This window comes from Spermophilus citellus (genome assembly GCF_964194105.1).
Source record: "Spermophilus citellus genome assembly, chromosome: 2".
Lineage (NCBI taxonomy): Eukaryota > Metazoa > Chordata > Mammalia > Rodentia > Sciuridae > Spermophilus > Spermophilus citellus.
In genome coordinates, this window is record NC_138183.1 from 10,444,684 (window position 1) to 10,465,502 (window position 20,819).

Genomic DNA, 20,819 nt, shown 5'->3' on the forward strand with positions numbered 1-20,819 from the left:
GGCCAGGCAAGCCCTTTGCCCCTGAGCCATGCCCCAGCCCTAGACCACGGTATTCAGTTAGGACTTTTAAATTAAGCTTTCAGTGATGGATTTTATTTATACATAGGCCACCTTGATGCAAAAAAAGTATTGTGGCAACTTACAAAAATATATAAAATACAATAGAATAAAAATAAAAAGATCAAGGCAAAGGAGCAAGTGGAAAGCTAGAATGGAGTGAGTCCAGCAGGAGACTCAGTAGAGTTGTTAAAAATGATCTCAAATTTGACATTGAGCTTCCAGTAGCCACAACCAAGAAGAGAACATACTAGTTACAAGATTCCTAACAACGGTTAATTGGGAGTTTTGGTTTAAAAATAGACCTGGTTCAAATCTTGCCTCTCTACCTGTTAGGAACCCTGAGCTGACGGCCTAACCTCTCTGAACCCGAGGCTCACCACCTGTAAAGGGGGACACGATGCCACCCTGGGGGATCTTGGGCGGATGAGTGACAATACATGTCAAGGTGCCTTCCAGCTCTCGGAGGGGACTGTGGGGTCTTCTGCTGCCCTCTGTCCTCACTAAGCTGCATGTCCTCAGCTGTATGAGGAGTTAATGTCCCTCCCCATGAGTAAAGAATTTGCCCAAGCTTGTAGCATGGAAGAGGTGAGGCTGGGTTCCAGACCTGGGCTTCTACTATTTCCCATCTCTGACAGCCACACAGTGCTGTGTCCTTCTGAAACCTCAGCTGTCTCCAATGGAGCAAAAGGGGCTCTGGAACACACGGGCTTTCAGGCACTCTCCTATCGGTCCGGAAAATTGCCTGACTTCCCCTTCTTTGCTGCCCCAAGGCAGAGGCATCTTCCCTACTCCCCAGAGTCCAAGATTAAATTCAAGACCTGGGGACCTGGTGGGCCTGGGGGTGTGGCCTAGTGATAGAGAATTTACCTAGCAAGTGCCAGGCCCTCGTTCCACCCCCAGCACGAGGGGAAAAAATAATGATAAGGCCTGGAAATCTCTAGGGAGGAATCCAAGGCAGCAGCCAAAACTCCTTCACGCATCACGTTGTTCGGAAACATGAGACCGCTTCCTTTGGCTTCACAGCCAAGGTCAGTAAGAAACGGTGGCCCTCCCTGGTCCAGGCCCTTCCTTGTTTGAAGTACTTGTTGCCAAATGTAATAAAGCCCAAGATGGATTTAAAAAAATAGCTGACAGGGTCAGGTTTCCTTTAGAGCCTACAAGTTGGCAGATACGGGCTGGTGCCAGTTCCCCACGACACACATCCTTTCCACCTTCAATCACAGACAGGAAAAAATCCATTTAGAATCCATCTTAAAATTGCCTTTTCTCTGCCAACTTAAATTCCACTTTGCTCCAGACACGACTCGCTTGGCATGCAAGGTTCTGTACAATCTGGCCCCCATCCCCTTCTTGTGGCTCCCCTCCTGGCCACACTGGATAAGAGCAATGACCACCGCTTCTGGAGCTGCCATTAAAGTGGCCACAGGTGGCAAAGAACACGTTCTGAAACCCCAGGTCTGCCACAGGCTAAGCTACTGTGTGACTTCAGTGTCCTTGCTTATAACATGGTCATATTCAGAGTATTTATCTTCCACCGTGTCAGGAGAACAGGACCTGTGGGTGGCACTGTTTTATCACCTGACTGAACACTGAACCTCCCCTCAGCTGCCCATGTGACAAGTGACTTAACCTCTCTGGACTCCTGCGTGACCATCTGTAAAGGAAAAGAGCTGTCCTTAGCACATAAAGCACATACAAGGGCCTTGAAAACGGAAAGGGCCCGGTGCATATTTGGGGACCGTGACCAGCATCATGTCCCTTGGAGAACAAGGCTGCTTGTCCTTTAAGTTTTCAAAACCAGCCCTCTCGAATGCTCCCTTGTCTCAGACTAATGAAGAAATGGGGCCTGTACTCACATGGCTGGGCTATGACATCACAAACACAGCCTTGTAAAACCCACACCCAGGGCCAAGGGAAAGGCCAGGCCCCGCAGCCCCCTGAAGAGGCTAAGTTGGGTGGGGGAGGCTGGATGTATCCTCCTCTATGAGTCAGACCTGGCCTGATTGGGTGTCATTGTCCCTCTTGATTCCAGGGGTGAATTTTAGCTTAAGCCAAGCAATATCACCTGACAATGGTGGGAGAAATGTTCTCCGAACAAAATGCACTTCCTCGCCCTCTTGGCCGGGTGGCTGAACTCCCTAACAGGGCAACTGGGTGTTCAAATCTACAGAAATGCAGGGAGCTGGCAGGTGGGCTCAGGGAAGGGAGCAGGTCCAGGGGCAGTAGGGATTGGCAGTGGGTACCTTCAAAGGTGCTAGGTGGCTTGGGTGCCGCCGATTGCCTTTCCAGGCAGAGCTGCTCTGAGCCAGGAGAAAAAGGATATAGACAAAGCCCTTCTGGAAGGAGACTGGCTGTGTGTGCCTCGAAGCCATCTTCTAAGCCTTTGGGGCCCTATTTTCTTTTTGACAAAAAAAAAAAAAAAAAAAAGGAGTTTCTTTAAGTGGTAAGGGAGGAACCCAAGGCAGCTTCCTTTAGAGCTTCTTTTCAGCTCTGAAGTTCCTATCTGAAGGAATGAGCATCAGGTTTAAAGGTCTTGTCATTTAAAGGTCTGGGCTGCCCGGGTCTGAGACTCTGGGATGCCATCAGAAGCACCAGACCAAGTGGCCCACCTGGGAATCCTCAGCCCCAAATCCTGGGCTCGAGGCAGCCCTGGACCAATATTTTGAAGGCAGGAAAAGCTTGCTGCTCAGACCTGCCTGCCCCAGCAGTGATCAGGCCAAGACTGACCAGGAAAAGGGACCCGCGCCATCCTGGACCAGCCCACCTGGGGCTGAGGGCCTTCTCATGGCAGACCTGGGGGTATCCCTGAGTGTGTGTAGGTTGTGGCTTTGAAGGCCCAGAGAGAAAGGACCTGAGTCCCCACAGGAAGGGCCAGGAAGGGGACTCAAGGCCTAAGCCAGTGCTTTGGGTGGACAGGGCTCGGCCAGCTGCCTGGGCCTTCCCAGCTGCTGCAGAAACACAAGCTGCTGCTGAAGAATGAGGGCGAATAGGAGTGAGGGCAGGAGGGAGGGGCCTCCGGACAGCCGCCAGGATTTTCTCTTGGGGCGTGGTTTCTGCTCAGTGGCTAGGTGACGGTGGAGGTTCGGAATGTGGCTGGACAGAGGGTGGGGTGAGGTAGGGGGGCTGGCCAAAGGCAAGAAGCAGAGACATTGGCCCAGGGACCCAAAGCCCAAGGCCACCAATAGCTCAACCAGAACAAGGGCCCGGGATGGAACACCAGTGCATTGGCCCCAAAGGCCTCTCTGGCTTTGCGCAGCCGTGGGAAGGGAGGCTGGGGGAATAGGGGAGATAAGGGGAGAGGGCTGGAGGTGGGGGAGAGCTTGGTGAAATCACCTCTTCTGCAAAATAGGCTACAACAGGAACACAGCCTGCCTGATCCCAACTGGGCTGCTATCTCTCTGGGCCTCATTCTCCTCATCTGTAAAATGGGCTTGATGACCTCGACCTCCAAGGGAGGCGTCGGGGAGGATCGCAGGGTGCAGGTCAAGCTCCTGGCATGTGCTGTGCACAAAGAAGAGAGTGTCACTGGCTGGGTGCTGAGGAGGTGCTCTCCTGGCTGCTACCACAGGCCCAGCCCCCAGTTCCGGATGCTCCAAGAAATACTTGCTGACCGTGGGTTGCAGGAATTGCTGGGGGAGTCCCCGTGCCCACTGTGGCCTCTCCTGTGAACACAGGTCCCCGCTCAGACCACAAAGTGGAGGGTGTAGGTGAGTTGGTGGCCATTGTCCCAGGCGTAGAGCACCCGCTCCTTGGGGTTGTAGTCGATCTGGGTGGTGTAGGCGTGCTCGTTGAGGAAGGGCAGCTGCGGCCGAGCGTCGGTGCCCGTGTGGGTGTCGAAAGCGTAGGCCACCTGGCCTTCGTGCTGGTTGTAGGTGTCCACAGCATAGAGGACCCCACACACCAGGAAGCAGTTCCCGTAGGAATTCCGACGTAGCCGCGTCTTCCACGTGGTCTCCCGGTGCACAGAGAGGTCGCTGGGATCCAGGCGGCTCAGCACGATCACCTCGTCCTGATCCTCGTCGAGGTCGTCCACGGCAGGGTAGATCACCCACAGGCCACTCTCGTCCACGGCAAAGTCGATGTCCGAGTGGCCACGCCACTTCCAGGGTGTGGTGTCCTCGTACACCACGTCGGGCAGCAGCGCCCAGGAGGCCACGAAGCGCTGGCGCAGGTCGTACTTGATGATGTTCTTGGTGAAGGCGCGGTTGTAGTAGAAGGCCCCCTGGTACACCACGTGGCCAGTGCCGATCCAGTTGTAGGGCAGCTTGTACATGTTACTCCAGCGGCCTGCACAGTGGAGGGCCACGGTCACACCAGAGCTTCCTGGATGACCCCCAGCCCACGGTGACCCCGAGAGATCAGCAAGGGCTCGGAAGTGTGGGCAAAGCACTTAGTACCCAGAGTGTACCATGTGCCTGAGCCTGAACCCAGGATCCTATGCCATCACCACGGGGCCATGAGGAGGTGCTGATGCCGTCCCTGTGCCTACGAGGACACAGGCTCAGAGGGTCCCTAGCCGTGGAATGGCTCACCCTGCAGAGTGATGCCAGGCCAGGGCCTCTGCACATGCAGATCTTTTTGTCTGTTCCCCCTCCTTCCCCCTCCGGTCTGGTGGGGAATGCTTGCTTATCTTTCAAGACGCTCAACCAACATGACCTTCTCCAGGAAGCCTTCCCCCACCTCCCCAGGCTGCGCTGAAGCACCTTGCCTCTGGCCTCCTGTGACCCTTCACCTTCGCTCTTATCGCTGGTTTTCTCCACCAGCCTGCGAGCTGCTCGAGGCAGAGACCAGGTCAATTTTGAGCTGGCAGAAGAAAGACCTAGGTATTCTGGTCTATTCTCTGACTCCATGGCTCTCAGGGTGCTCGGGGGCCTCCCCCAGGCCTTGCCAACCCCAAGCCACACGCTTCCTGTCATTGCCAGTGCTGTTTGCCTGGCTCCCTCCTATTCTCCCTCCAGGACTCTGCTCAGCCCATTGCTGCCCCTGGGAGTCTTCCCTGACCTCCAGCCTGGCTTCCCACAGCGCCAGAAGCTCTCTAAGGCTATCCTGAAATTGTCTCTTCAAGCCTCTGCCTCCCTCTGCAGACTGCGACCTCTGGAGGGCAGGCCATGTCTAAGTGATCCTTTCCCTCATCAGGCCCCAGATCTGGTCACTGAAATTCTGCCCTTCCCTGTGCCAACAGCCCTTCAGATCCCAGGCCCCGGGCCTATTCACCTGAGAAATAACTCTCACCCCAGAGACTTAGGAGATGCCATGAGCTGGCACGTGTGGGTAATCAGCCCACGGCAGGCACTCGACCGGAGGACAGTCATTGCCCCCTCAGTGGTGAGTCATATTCCTGAGGCAGGGCTGCATCTGACTTGTTTGTCCCTGCAGAGTAGCTCCTGGCACAGTGCCAGCACGCCAGGTGCCATGGGGTCTGCTGGGCCCCCAGGGCAGTGCCCCTAGACTCCTTTCCTTGGGGGAGCTGATGATGGGGAGCTAGACCTGGCTGGACCACAGGAAATCACAAGGTAAAGGAGGGCCAAGTTTCCAGGGGCTGTCCCCAGGCTGCCACACCTTGCCCCTTCCCACATCCTGGTCCCTGACCTTGCTTGAAGTTCTCCAGGTTGCGGAACTCCACCAGGCTGTTTCCATAGTAGTAGTTGGTGACATAGATCCTGTCATCCCGAGCCGCAGGGTCCTTCATCCAGGCCCCTTCGTGGCGCCCATAGCTGTGGTGCCTCACGGGGGGTTCCACAGCCCGTAGGGTGCCCTCGCAGCTGGCCTCCCTGCCTTTGGGAAACAAAAGGTACAGGATCTGGTACGTAGGCCCACAGGCTCCAAGCCAGAGCAATGACCCAGGGATTGAGATCTGGGTCTAACTTAAGTCCTTCCTGATGTTTTGTTTGTGATCTTTTCTTTCCCCATGATCTACCAATGCCTGGTCATTGGAACCTGGTGATGGAACATTGCTGGGCACGGTGGCACACGCCTGTAATCCCAGCATTTTAGGAGGCTGAGACAGGGGGCTTGTGAGTTCAAAGACAGCCTCAGCAACTTAGTGAGGCCCTAAGCAACTCAGTGAGACCCTGTTTCAAAATAAAATATAAAGTAGGGCTGGGGATGTGGCTCAGTGATTAAGTGCCCCTGGGTTCAAACCCTGGTACCCAAAAAACAAACAAACAAACAAACAAGCAAACAAACAAAACATGAAACATGGAACATTCAGAAAAGGAGAATGGAGAAAGTAAATAGGACTCAAAATTCCTTACATCTATTATAGGTGGAATCTAGAAAAGTCGACTTCACAGAAGCAGAGTGGAATGGTGATGACCAGGGGGCAGGGGATGGGGAAGTGGTGCTCAAAGGATTCAGTTTAGTTAGATGAAGGAATGAGTTTGGTACATTGTGTATTTGGAAATTGCTCAGAGAGTAGATTATAAGTGTTCTAAACACAAAAACTGGTATGTGAGGTCCGACACATGATGCTAGTCTGATCTACCATTCTGTATGTGTACCTGTACCCAGACATCATGTTGTACACCATACCTATCTACAGTTTTTATTTGTCCATTAAAATTTTTAAAAATTAAGAATCCTTAAAGAAAATAAAGCCCTAAAAAGAATTTCATTATCCAGATAATTTTTTAAAAAATTTTTTTAATATTTATTTTTTAGTTATCAGTGGATACAACATCTTTGTATGTGGTGCTGAGGATCGAACCCAGGCCGCACGCATGCCAGGCGAGCGTGCTACCGCTTGAGCCACATCCCCAGCCCTATCCAGATAATTATTAACCATGCCGTATTTCCTTCCTTTTCTTTTTTCCTTTGCGTGTAAGCCTTGCGGACGTACCTCACGACCCCGATTCTCCTCAGCACACAGTTTGCATTCTGTTTTCTCTTTCCACCGAGCAATCTCTCACCTCATCAAATAGCCTGTTAGTGATGTGGTTTGTGGGTCTTGTCAGGCCACCAGACAGCTGTGCCCTTTACTTTGTGTAACCTCCCCACAGTGTCAGTGCTCTAGAAGTAGCACCGTGAGGCAGCTGTCGTCCACGGTGCTGGAGGATCTTCAAGAGAGAGGCCTGCCAGCGCAAGCACCAGACCAAGCAGGGACGAGATCGATGGTTCCCTGACGATTTCTACTCTGCGACATAAGTCAAAAGTATGTGCAGACATAAAAACAGCCAGAGAGGGCTGGGGGTACGACTCAGTGGCAGAGCACTGGCTGGGCGCTTGAGGTCCTGGGTTCATTTCCCAGCAGGGCAAAAACAACAGACAGACAGCATTGCCGAGCCGAGAAATGAAAATAGATGCTGGATTATCCCCCCCAGTACTGGGGATTGAACCCAGGGTGCTCTACCACTGAGCTACACCCCCAGCCCTGTTTATGTAGGTATTCGTTTATTTTTGAAGACCGGGCTCATGAAGTTGCCCTGACTGGTCTGGAACTTGGGATGCTCCTGCCTCAGCTCCAAGTCCCTGGTATCACAGGAGTACGATGTCTCACCAGCTCTAATAACTGTTTAAAAATGTAAAAACCTTTCTCAGTTTGAAGGCCCAACAAACAGCTGGATTTGGCCACGGGCTGTAGTCCGCTGATCCCCATGAGGTTTACTCACCTTGGCGAGGGGCTTCTGGGCGTGAAGGTGGCTCCATGGGCAGGGATCTGGTGGTGGGGGCTGGGCTGGTGGTGGTGGTGGGGGCTGGGCTGGTGGTGGTGCTGGTGGTGGTGGCAGGGTATGAGGTGGGGGTGTCGGGGCCCAGGTTGACTCCCTCTGAGGCCCTTGGTCCAGCCTTGTCCTGCTCCAGCTCTGCAGAGTTGCCCTCGGGGGTTCTGCCCTCCACCTTGGGTGGCAGCTGCTCCAACCAGGAAGTGCCCTTGAGGGCACTGTCTGCAGAGAGAAGACTCCCGCTCACCCCAGGCCCCCCAGGCAGCTGCAGAGCCACGGGCCAGGGAAGGAGCGGCCTCCTAAAGGTCCCCCCACATGGGAGGAAGTGAAAGTTTCTGAAGTGGGAGGCGGGAGGTCTTCCTGGCCAGCGGGCAGGCCCCAGGCCCAGCTCCACGGCCCCCACTGTGGGACAGTTTTTATGGGCAAGTCTTCCTGCCTTGGAGGCCTCAGTTTCCACCTGTGTGAAAAGAGCACCACGAGGCCCACCAGCGTAGGCTACTGTGTTGGTTAGAGGAAAAATATATAAAAAATGTTTATACAGGTCCCGGCAAATGTGTGCTTCCAAACATGAGGTTCCTCCCTTTTGTCAGTGTCGAGCACTTTGTATCAATTCTTTCATGTCCTAGACTCAATTCCAAGGCACAGTCCCTCTAGTCAGGGGCAGCTGCAGGGGACCTGGCCTCGGCAGCCTCCCAGGGCCCATTTCCCATGGGCTTTGCTGGTAGAGTCAGATGCCTGCAGCTGTTCCTGGGCAGTGGCCCAGCCAGGGTCAGGGGTCCTGTGCTGTGGCCAGGCTGACATGGCAGGGATCATGGACAGCAGCTGGCACCAGGGTTTGGGGGAAGAAACCCCTGAGCTCTGAGAGGCCAAAAAACAAGGGGGTGTTGAAGGAAACAGGAACCTGTCTGTCCCACCTCCCTCCCTGCTTGGACATGGGCCCCACAGAGGGTTTCACTGAACAAAGTGGTCAGCAGCACCCAGAAAGGGGGAGTAGGATTAGGACACCCCTCAGGGGCCTATCATTTTATTCCCAACAACCCTCTGAGAGGGTATTAGGCCCCGTGTGGATGAACAAAGGGGAGCCACAGGTAAGCAAGGGATGGAGCTGGAATCTGGGGCCATCTGGGTGCAGAGAAGAACAGGAGGATCCCTGAAGGAGGCCGTCTCTCAGCAAGGACCCACTCCCCAAAGTTCCTCCTCCCTTCCAACTCACCAGCTATGGCCTCAGTCCCCTCCTGCCTGCCTGCCTTGTAGTAGGTGAAACCCCGGATCACGGCCTGCTGCTGGGCCAGAGCTCGGGGCTTGGCTGTGGGCTGGGGGAGTCTGCCCTTGCTGCTCTCCTTCCTCAGCTTCTCCACCTTCAGCAGCTTCTCCTTAGGCACTTTTGGGAGGCCCCTGTCTGCAAAGCTCTTCTGCATGCCGCCATATTTGTTGGTATCCTTGCCTTTCCCTCCAGCTGTGTCCTGGGCGAGAAGGGAAGTCTCAGGCTTGGGAAACAGTAGAGAGAATGTTGTGGGGGTCATGAGAGCACAGCATGTGGGGGCTGGGGATGGTCATGTTGTTTCAAACCCTACATCCCAGGTGTTCATAAGGCATTGCGTTCCTTCCCTCCTACAACACCCATGACTGGTTTGCCTCCATTTCTCCTTGAAGCTCTCTAGTTCCCTTGCAGACTTGAGATCCAACCTGAGAGGTTAGATTCCTGTCCCATTCTTCCCAATTTCTGTCCTCTCTTCGCCTGGGGGTAGATAAGACTGGCCCCTCAGAGGCAGCCTCACCTGCCTGCTTCCCAGGTTGGCCTCTCTTACTGGTCTTAGTGTGTGGGCAGGCGAGAGGTTCTTGGGTCCCTATGCAGGGTGACCAACTACTCCTAATGTGTCCAGAACTCCCAGTTTTAGCAATGAAGGCCCTGCATTCTGTGAAACCCTTCAGTCCCAGGCAAACTGGTGCAGTTGTTTCCACTACCCCAGGACGTGCCACTTCTAATGTCTGTGATTTTGTTATTTTCACTTCCTATTCAAATGCCTCTGATGCTGGCTTGGCACAAGAACACAGGACCCGTGACATCACCCATTGTTAGGCAGAAGCTCCGGCAGATATGGTGAGCACAGCATCGGGTTGCCTCTGTGCGGTTGCCAAAACAGCACTCATTTGCGCCTGCGGAGTTGGCACTGGAAAGAGCAGGAAGCCAGCACTGGGCCAAGGCACAGGCTTCCTCTGTGCCTTCTCAGTACTCAGGCAGTCCGGCTGCAGTTACAAATGGCCCCACTATCACAATGTCAGCATAGGAGGCTGAGAGGTGGGGAGGAAGGGCTGGGGCTTGGCAGTCACGCAGCCACCCGCTCTCTGCGTGACCACTCTCCCTGCATTCTCGTCTGTCAAACAGCCAGGGCCAACCCTCCTCCAAGGTGGCTCTGGAATTAATGGATAACATCTATGAGAAAGTCAGGTTCAGAGCAGAAATCCCAGCAATGTCAGGTGGCTTCTGCTGCTCACCAAAAACCAAGGTCACTGGGCTGTGTCCTGCCCCCAGGCAGGTGGGCAACTGACTGAGGGGCCCGGACACGTGTCCATCATAGGAAGGACATTGCTCAATTTATCCACCCAAAGGCGCCTCTCTTTGTAATTGACCTCTCCAGTGCAAGGAGTTTATTTTGCAGTATGCCTGCAGGGTGGACCTTCCTCAAATCTGCACTAAGACACGTTAGCACTCTGTGCTGAGCTTGAAGATGGGACGGGTAGGGGAACTGGTGTCTTTCTACAGGGTCACTCTACAGAGGCATTGCCCGCATCCCACTGAAGAGGCACAACCCAGCCAGGAACCTGGCCAGAGCTGGGGTGGCTCAAGGCAGTTTTGCAGGAGAGCTGACCTGGTCTCTTGAGGCCAGATGGGGAGTGTTAGTCCACAACTCTATCCCTACTAGTTTGGAAATTTGGGAATAAGAATATTACCAAACACCTGACCGGCCCGTTGGCCAAATCTGCACATCTGCCCCAGCGGGCCCAGAGCAGCCCCCCACCCTCGCCTGCCTGCCGTGGACCCTCCAGCCTGTCCTCCAGCCTGTCCCACAGCCCCAAGCCTACCCGAAGCTGGCCCTGAGGGCTAAGTCCCTGTGTCCCCATCACCAATTCCTGTCACCTTCTGGCCTGTGGTCAGAGCTGGAGCCTTACCTGAACCTTGCTACCGGGGCCTGTGGTGGAGGCAGCGGCAGGGACAGCAGCTGCATCCCGCTGCAGCAGCTGGAGGCCCAGGCTGGAGAGCTCTTTCTTGATGCTCATCATGATGTCCGAGTGGTTCTCGTAGCTCTTGAGCTGCTCCGTGAGATGGCGCACGCTCTCCTTCACCACCTCGTTCTCCTGGCTCAGGTTGGCCTTGATGCTCTGTGGGGCAGGATGAAGGTCACTCCTTGGCCCGCTTTCTCGGAGTCCCCATCCCAGAGGGATGCCCCAGCTTGGCCATGCAGCCCTGCTGCCCAGTCTCCTGGGCTGGGCTGGGGCAGGGGGTAGGGGCCCAAGCAGGGATGACACCGGGAAAACCCAGGCGGAACAAAGCATGGACTAGGAGGCCTGGTGGCTATTCATGTTTTAAATTTAACAAGTGAAGGAATGAAAATATAGATAATACACATTTATGGTACTGAATTAAAAAGATATAAATAAATGAGTCTAAAATATATATCTTCTCTCAGCCTTGTTTATTTCTCAGTGCTGACCATCATTATGCATTTCTTGCATGTCCTTCTAAAGAGTCTGTACAGTGACAGGGACAAATGTATATGTACAGCCAGGCTCTGGGCACCTCTGTAATCCCAAGGACTTGGGAGGCTGAGACAGGAGGATCATGAGGCCAGCCTCAGCAACTTAGAGAGACCCTGTCTCAAAATAAGAAATAAAAAGGGCTGGGGATGCAGCTCAGTGCTAGGGTATCTCTGGGTTTAATCCCCAGTATCCCCCAAAAAAGCATATACACATATATCTTTTCAATACTTTTCTTTTTCATTTAACAGCCTATTTTGAGAACTGTTCCATATCTGTCTATATAGTTATATAGTGCTCGCTGTTTTTATTTTTTTTCTGTATCAAGGATTGAACTCAAGGGCACTAGACCACTGAGCCACATCCCCAGCCCTATTTTGTATTTTTTTTAAAGATTTAGCTTTTTTCAATATTCATTTTTTATTTTAATTTTAGGTGAACACAATATCTTTATTTTATTTATATGTGGGTGCTGAGGATCGAACCCAGTGCCTCGCACATGCCAGGCGAGTGTGCTACCACTTGACCCACATCCTCAGCCCTATTTTGTATTTTTTTAAATATATTTTTTTATTTGTGGACAAACACAATATCTTTATTTTATTTATTTATTTTTATGTGGTGCTGAGGATCGAACCTAGTGCCTTATACATGCGAGGCAAGTGCTCTACCACTGAGCTACAACCCCAGCCCTATTTTGTATTTTATTTAGAGACAGGGTCTCACTGAGTTGCTTAGTGCCTCACTTTTTCTGAGAATGACTTTGAACTCACGATCCTCCTGTCTCAGCCTCCCCAGCTGCTGGGATTACAGGCTGGCGCCAGGGCAACCGGCTTCCCTGTTCCTTTTAATGGCCACTCATTGTACCATCGTATGCACAGCCAGAATTTAGTTAGCCCTTAGGGACGGTCACTTAAGTTGCTTTTGACCTTTTGCTATTTTAAAAGTATTTTTTAACATTACAAGTAATACATAAATATATGCCTTTCTTCTTCTTCTTTTTCTTAGTACTGGGCTGGAACCCAGGCCTCCAACAAGCTAGGCAAATGCTTTACCTGAGTTACAGTCCCAGCCCATAAACACCTTCTTTTTATAACATATTTAAGCAATGTAGTTGGAGTAGACTGTCTGGGGCTCTGCTGTGGGGCAGTCTCTGGCTTTGGACCCCTCTCCTGGGTCCGGGGGTCCTCCCACAGCCCTGAGCCCTGCCTCTCCTCCTGCTGGGGCCCTGCTGCCCAGGCTAACTTTAGCAGCTCCCAGCCCATCCGGAGTCTACCCCTGGTTCTAAATCCTGCTGGCAACGACTGCTCAGAACCAAGATGCTCCTCACTCTGAGTCCTCCGTAACCTCAGGATCCTGCTGCCTGGGCTGCTGCCTAGGTTGGCCTTGCCCACTGCACAGCACTCAGGGAAGCTGGGTGGGCCGGTAAGATCCCCAAGACTCCAACAGGCCTGGATAGGTCAGAAACTACTTCTGAGCTGAGGCAGGAGAGAGCAGAGTTAGCTCCAGGGAGCACTTTGCTGAGAAGCCAAGGAGCATCTGAGTTTCATTTCAAATTTCACTCAGAAACCATTCTAGAACCTTAAAGTGGTTTATGTCCAGTCAGCCCTGGGGGACTCAGATTTAGGCACCAACCAGGGGGAGGCAGGAGACTGATACACGTGGGTTCAAATCCTTCCTCTCCACTTTGTGGACCGGGTAACTTTGGGTGAGTGAGGATTTCTCTGAGTCCCAGCTTCCCTGCCTGTGAAATGGGGATCCCCATTAAGATGCAGGGTCACTGTGAGGACCAGAAAAGCTAAGGAATGGGAACGTGCATTTTATTATGTTATATTTTATTTTATATTTTTAAGGTCCTGATTTCTTTTTTTTTTAATTTTTAAAATTTGTTCTACTTAGTTGTACTCTAGCAGAATGCATTTCAATTCACCGCACACACATATGGAGTGCAACATTTCAATTCTCTGATTGTACATGATGTAGAGACGCACCATTCCTGCAATCATACATGTACCAGGGTAATGATGACCATCTCATTTCACCATCTTTCCATCATTCACCATCTTTTCCCGATAACCCCTCCTCACCCTCCCCTTTGTCCTACCAAAGTTCCTTCATTCTTCCCATCCCCCCACCCCCCATCATAGATCAACATCCACTAATCTGAGAAAACACTCGGCCTTTAGGGTTTTTGGGATTGGCTTACTTCACTTGGCATAATATTCTCCATCTCCTTCCATTTACCTACAAATGCCATAATTTTAATTCACTTTTAATGCTGAGTAATATTCCATTGTGTATATAAACCACAGTTTCTTTACCCATAAATCTATTGATGGGCATCTAGGTTGGGGGCACGTGCATTTTAAACTGTGATGACAGTTAAGGCAGAAGTTGAAAAGTGTAAGGCAGACTTCTCCACAATAGTCAGCACTATTGACATTTGCCAGGTGGCCATTTGTTGCTGGGGACAGTCCTGCACATTGCAGGGTATTTAGCAGCATCTCTGGCCTCTACCCACGAGAAGCCAGTGGCATCTTGGCAACCCAAGATGTCTCCAGATATTGCTGGCTGAGGGGGACAAAATCACACCTGGCTGAGAACCACTGGTGGAGGAGAACAGAGGAAAGCTGGGACCCCACATTGCTACCTGACACCCTGGCAGCATCCTCCCTTTGGCAGAGGGAGCCAGCTTCTCCTGAGAAAGACTGTTCTCTCCACTCCCTCCCAGAGATAGCAAAGAGCTGTTTTTTGTCCCATAGGTTTATCACTTAGCAAACCACTGTTAACAAAAACATAGCACAGATAATGCAAAACAGAAGACAATTAAACAATCATTTCTCTGTGGCTGTGGAAATCATTTCTGATTTGTTCCAGGCTCTGCAGATTACCTTCCAGATCATCTGGCTCAGTTACGTGAAGCGGGTGAGTATTTCCTGAGATTACAAGAGGAAAGGTCAAAGGAGGAGAGCCTCAGAGCTGGCACCAGCAGAGCCTGGATTGTGCCAGGTACCCAGGAAAGACAGGTGCACAGAACAAATTCAACAAGCGTGAGCTCTCCCCCACGCAGGCCTGGGCTTGGCCAACAGTGGACCTCACCAAACACTTTTTGAATCATTAAAGCCACTGTGACCAAAGCTTTAGGCTAAGGGGTTAATCTCCCACTCTGGGGCACAGGATGCCCAGGTGCCCTTTCTCTCTGTAAAGGAAGCTGGGAAAGGAAGCCCCCACGCCTGCTCCTGGCAGCTGCAGGCTCCCAGACACCCAGTGGCTCAGCAGAGACCGGATGCAGGAAATGGGAGGAGGCTAGGCTATGGCAGCAGAGAGGCCAGCAACCCTTGAGCCTGTAGCCTGGACCCCCACGCTCATCTAAGGCTCTCCCTGTCCCCAGAGGGCAGTCCTGGCTGTCTGCCCAGCCCTACAGCAGATTTACCCTGAACAGGCAGGATAGTTAGCACTTCGGTCTCCCCACGGATGGTTCTGGGACAGTCATACTGTCCTGAGTCCAGCCCCAGCCAGCTTAGCCAGACCTGCCATATTGTATCCATCCAGCAGGCACCACAGACCTGGCCACTTCTGTGAGTGATTCCCTCAGAGCTATGCAGTGTGGGGCCTGACCTTGGCTCACTGGGGGCAACTGCAAGTGCCAGTCCCTGTGCACCTCTCTCCTACAACAGCAGGTGCCTTGGTTTCCCCATCCAAGCTTGCAGCTCCCTATAGGCCCTGGAGCTGCAATCAGACCTCTTCTCCAAAGGCTGGACCCCGTGGGCTACGCCTCCCTCCCCCAAATCCCTCCTGGAGTCCAGATCCCAAAACCCACCAGGATCAAGCCAGAATTGCCCAGGTGGACCCTGCCCTGAGCCCCCAGCACTGCACTAGCCTGGCCCTGGCAGGAGCCCGTCCTTACCTCTTCCAGTGTGTCCATCTGGGAGGCCACCTTGTGGACATAGGCGTGCACTTTCATCAGGTCCATGCTGTACAGAGCGCCCTCCAGGAGATCCACCATAGACTGCAGCTGCAGGGGAAGGGGAAGGGTTCCGCAAGGCCCAGTGAGGAACCTCGGAACCCGCAGCCTCAGAGGGTCAGCCTGGGCCCGCACACCCACTAGTCCAGTCTGCCCACGGTCCCAGGGGCTGCAGATCCTCCCTTGCGAGCTCCCATCACTTGCCAGGCTAGGGGCTTAGTGAGTTCTGTCACTTAGTCCTGGTAGCAACCCCACGGGGTGTAGAGAGGACACTGGGGCTTGTCTGGATCTCCTGGGTCCCTATTTCCCCTGGCTTCCATGGGCTTCCTTTTAAAATTTTTAAAAATTTATGCATTTGTGGGCTGGGGTTGTGGCTCAGTGGTAGAGCACTTGCCAAGCGTGAGGCCCTGGGTTCTTTCTTCAGCACCACAGAAAAATAAATAAGTAAAGTAACAGCATTGTGTCCATCTACAACTAAAAAAATATTTTTAAAAATTTTATTTATTTTCACTGGGAACTGAACCCAGGGATGCCCTATCCTGGAGTTACATCTCCAGTTTTTTTTTTTTTTTTGGTAGATGGACACAATACCTTTATTTATTTGTTTATTTTTATGTGGTGCTGGGGATTGAACTCAGTGCCTCACGCATACTAGGCAAGTACTCTGCCACCGGAGCCATAACCCCACCTCTAGTTGTTTTTATTTTTTATTTTAAGACAGGAACTTGCTAAGTTGCCAAGGCTGGCCCCTTGCAATCCTCCTACCTCAGCCTCCCAAGCTGCTGGGATTACAGGTGTGGGCCATTGCACCTGGCAGTAAGTCTATTTTTTGTTTACACATGATCATTGTACATATTGACGTGGTACGGTGTGACCTTGTATGTGTAATGATCAAATCAGGGTAATTGGCAGAGCCATCGCAGCAGACATTTACCAATTTCTTTGTGCTGGTATATATTTGAATATTCAAAATTCTCTCCTGTAGCTGTTTTGAAATATACAATTCATTGCTGTCAGCCACAGTCTTCCTACTGTGCTGCTGAGCATAGTGGTTATTCCTCCTCTCCGACTGCACCCCACACCAGCTAACCATCCTGGTGTGCCTTTCTTTTAAGCAAATATATCTGTGATTCTTTTCAAGGATCCACTAAGCTCCCAAAGTGCTAGGCCACCTTGGGGGTGGCTCTGAGGCATGACTGACGAGTGTGGCATCCCAGCTTCCTTGCCCCAGAGGGGAGAACTGGAGTTGCCATTCCCACCCCAGTGTTCCCCTGGGAACCTGGCTGAGGCTGGCTCCTGTCCTGGGCCACACCCTTCTGGACGTCTCCCCTCCCCCCCTGCTTCTGCCCCTTTAGCCTCTCTGGAGAACACCTTCATAGTATGTCCCTTGCATACAAATCTCTGGTTCCCAGGTCTGCTTCTAGTGACCCAACCAAACCCAGAGGATGGCCAGTGTTTATCCCCAGGGAGGTGAAGTGACTTTCCCACAGCCAGCAGGTGACAACAGTGGGGCCAGGCCAAGGGGCCAGGTTAGAATAAATCTGAGCGTTTCCCATCATGCTCTGCTGCTCCTGTCTTGGGTTCCCACAGGGAAACAGGGGCTAGGGGTGAGGGGCTTGCACAACAGGTCCACGGCAGGGCTGGGAGCCCAGGGTTTGCTCTGCAGTTGCCCCCCCTCCCTCAGGATATGACACTCCCCCCCCCCCCCCCGCCATGGCCAAGATGCCAGCAAGAGGGTCAGGGAAACCTTGGCACGAGGGACTGGCTGGGAAATCAGTCCTCCCTGGCTTCTTGGGAAGGGCAGTTCCTGTGGCCCACCTCCCACACGGCTCCCTCCCGTCCGCAGCCTCTCTCAGGGCCTGAGGAGGCCAGTGCGCCTGTCTGGCCCAGGCTAGCTATTCCCAAGGTGGAAGTTTTACTCCCACTTTCCCAGGGGTGTTCAAACTCTTTTAAGCCAGGGAATTTTTCTCTGAGGAGAACCTAAGCTCTAAAACAGAAAAGGGGGTGGGCACCCCTGCTGGGAGGCGTGGTAGGGCCCAGAGACCTCTCTGCTCCCTCACAACCTCACTCTGGCCCTGGGGGGTTGCCCAGGCTCTGTGGAGCACAGCTGGAGAGCCCTGCATAAGTGTCCTCTGCTTTGAGATGGGGCAGTAGGGCTGTGGTAAGGAGTGGGGACTCTGTGCTGAGCTGAGCCCAGCTGGGCACACAGCAAAGGCTTCTGAACACCAGTGCCGCGGTCACTGTTCCAGGGGGCCAATGGGCAGCTCCCAGCCTCACTCTGTGCCTTCACGGCCTCTGAAACTAGCTTTGACAAGGGTCTCTCCCTGCCAGGTAGCTTTCCATGGCTCCCCACTGCCCGCATATGGTGTCCCTCCTCCTGAGCCTGGCATTTGATACGCCCCTGCCCCCCTCTTCAGGCTCAGCACAGGTTTACACTGAGTCACGTACAGAGATGAACAAGATGACTTGAGCCCCCAGCGTCCTCTACAGACAAAGACACAGGCGGTGACACATAGGCACCCAGAACAGGGGACACAGGCAGTGACACATGGATGCCCAGATCACTCATGGTGGGGGGCTGACTTTGTCTGGAGCTGGGTGTGGATTAGGAAAGGCTGCTGGGGGTGGGGGTGGGGGGTTGTTGGAGCCAAGCTCTGACAGAGGAGCACAGATCAGGCAGCAATGTCCCAGAAAGGACAATCCAAGCAAAGGGTACAGCATGTGCCATGCGCTGGAGGTGAGGAGAAAGAAACATGGTGTGCTGCAGCAGGCTGCTCCGAGTGTGTCCTGTGACAAGCGCGGGTTCAAGCTGCCCACTACGTCTCTAATAAAATGATTACAGAACACGAGACGGCTTCTTAGAAAGCTTTACAGCCACTTGACAGAGCAGCTGTATATTTGTGGACTCAAGAAAACATTGGCTTACATTTGGCATGTCTGTCTTTGTTTTTGGTTCATTTTTCTAATAACTCATTGGTGTTTTACAAAAATATTGGTCTTTGACAGATTTTTTTCCTTTTCTTTTTTAAAAGTCAGCCAGGTGTGGTGGTCCGTGCCTCTAATCCCAGCGACTTGGGAGGCTGGGGGAGGAGGATTATAAATACAAGGCCAGCCTCAGCAAATTACCAGGTGCTAGGCAATTTAGTGAGAGCCTATCTATCAAAAAAAGGGGAGGAGGGGCTGGGATGTGGCTCAAGCGGTAACATGCTCGCCTGGCATGCGAGGGGTGCTGGGTTGGATCCTCAGTACCACATAAAAATAAAATAAAATAAAATAAAATAAAGAAGTTGTGTCCATCGAAAAAAACTAAAAAATATTAAAAAGTTCTCTCTTTCTCTCTTTAAAAAAAAGGTGGGGGGAGGAGCTGGGGATGTGGCTCAGTGGTTAAGCACCCCTGGGTTCAAAAAAAAAAAAAACAACAACAAAAAACCAGGTGATCCTTCACTGCAGATAGTTTGAGAAACACTATATAAGAGGAGGTGACAGGAGGCCAGCAGGGCTCGGGCAGAGAGGGCAGGGAGGCCTCTGTCACATGTACTCCACTGGCCCTTGTCCAGAACAGCCTCACTTCTCTGCCTGAGGAACTCCTACACATCCTTCAAGGCCCATCCAAGGTTATCCCCTGCTTGAGGCTCTCTCAGTCCCTGGGACATCCCTGGCCCAGTACTGAACACACTGCCTTCTTGGGGTCAGTAGCTGTGTCCTGACAAGCCTGGGGACTCCTCCAGGTTAGGCCACGTGTGCCCCATGACCAGAAAGCAAGGAGTAGAGGAGGGGAGGCCACCAACCTGATCTGGAGGGAGCGGCGCAGAGCCCTGCAGGAGGCCAGGTCCCAGCTGGAGCTACCACCTTGAGGGGAGGAGGGCGATGCAGGCAGGTGCCCTGCTGAGGCCCCCTCCCATGTTTCAGAGGAACCTCCTGCCAAGGGGGGGCACACTGAATGGGAGAAGCCAGTGCCTTGCCCCTTTCTCCTCCTGGGGTTCAGTGGGTACCCTCGGCACTCACTCCTGCCCTGTGAGCTCAGTGAGGTGGGATCCCCTCGGCCTGCTCTGGCCCCACCTGCTCAGTCAGTCCACCTTCACCTTACTCTCACCCAGCTCTCCAAGGCTGAGTCAAGTCCCCCATGTCTGCAGGGCATGAGAAGGCCTAAGGGACATTGGCCTGGTAGAGAAGGCTCCTGGGTGAGAGAGCTGCCTGTGACCTCTCTTGTGGGCAAGGGGATGCTACAGGGAATTCCCTGGTTCAAATCTTAGTACTGTCACTCTCTTGCTGTGTGATCTTAGGCAAGTCATAACCCCTCTCTGGGCCTCAGAGTCCCTTACAAGTAAAGCTGGCACAAGTTCCCTTTCCCAAGGGTTGCAGCAAGGATTAAAGTAGCCAGTGTTCATGAAAAGAGCTTTGTGTGTCTTCATGTCAAGCATCTTTATGATTCAGTTAATGAGAAGCAGACTGGAACAGAAATTGAATTTGTCCCTGTAAATGAAGACAAGTCTGTGGCCTGAGTGGCTGAAGTTGCTTGGGAATTTCCAGGAAGACAGTGTGGTTCAGTGACTGTCAAACTGTCAGGAGGCCTAAAATTCACCTTCCCCCTCCAATTTTGTAAATATTTGGCATGCAATGTCCATGAAACTGTCAGGTTAGGTGTTATGAAAATAAAACTAAAGGTAAAATTAAAGAAAACATTCTTAGCCAATTGCTGTGAGACAATTCTCTCTTTCTCTTTATTTTTTTGGGTGGGGGTTACTAGAGATTTACCACTGAGATACATTCCCAGTCCTTTTTATATTTTTGTTTTGACACAGCCTCTCACTAAGTTGCTAAACTTGTGATTCTCCTGCCTCAGCCTCCTGAGCAGCTGAGACACCATGTCCAGCATTGGAGACAAGTTTTCAGGGTCTCTTGCTTTTCTGCACATCTTGCAGATAGAGGAGCTGTCTTTGTTCCCAGCCATCTTGTTGTATAGGGAACAGCTCTGGAAGAAGGCAAGAGCAGAGCATTTCCCTCTAGAAAATTATAATAGGTTCAGATTTCCTTAACTCGGGGCTCTTCTCTATAACACTGCTCCCTGCGTGTGCTGTGGATAATCTGCCTCTAACTGCATCACCCCATGGAAACTTGAGCTGGGAAACCAGTGCAAGAAAATATTAGCTGGCCGGATGCAGTGGCCAGTAATCCCCGTGGATCCAGAGGCTGAGGCAGGAGGATCACAAATTTGAGGCCAGTCTCAGCAATTTAGCAAAGCTCTAAGGAACTTAGGGAGACCTTGTGTCAAAACGAAAACCCAGGGCTGGGATTGTGGCTCAGCGGTAGAGCGCTTGCCTAGCACTGGCGGGACCCGGGTTCCATCTCAGCACCACATAAAAATAAAGGCATTGTGTTGT

The 20,819-nt window shown here is 52.4% G+C and overlaps 1 protein-coding gene across 1 annotated transcript in view; it reads right to left on the reverse strand.

Moving 5' to 3' along the window:
- Nucleotides 1–2,468: 2,468 nt before the first annotated feature.
- OLFML2A (olfactomedin like 2A) overlaps nt 2,469–20,819 on the reverse strand; it is a 29,052-nt gene continuing 10,701 nt past the window's right edge. Inside the window, exons 3-8 of the mRNA XM_081281571.1 lie at nt 15,382–15,489; nt 10,890–11,099; nt 8,928–9,181; nt 7,668–7,936; nt 5,650–5,835; nt 2,469–4,347 (exon numbers count right to left, since the gene is read on the reverse strand). Coding sequence (XP_081137697.1) covers nt 3,743–4,347; nt 5,650–5,835; nt 7,668–7,936; nt 8,928–9,181; nt 10,890–11,099; nt 15,382–15,489 — 1,632 coding nt within the window. The 3' untranslated portion in view covers nt 2,469–3,742. The remainder of the gene's footprint in view (nt 4,348–5,649; nt 5,836–7,667; nt 7,937–8,927; nt 9,182–10,889; nt 11,100–15,381; nt 15,490–20,819) is intronic.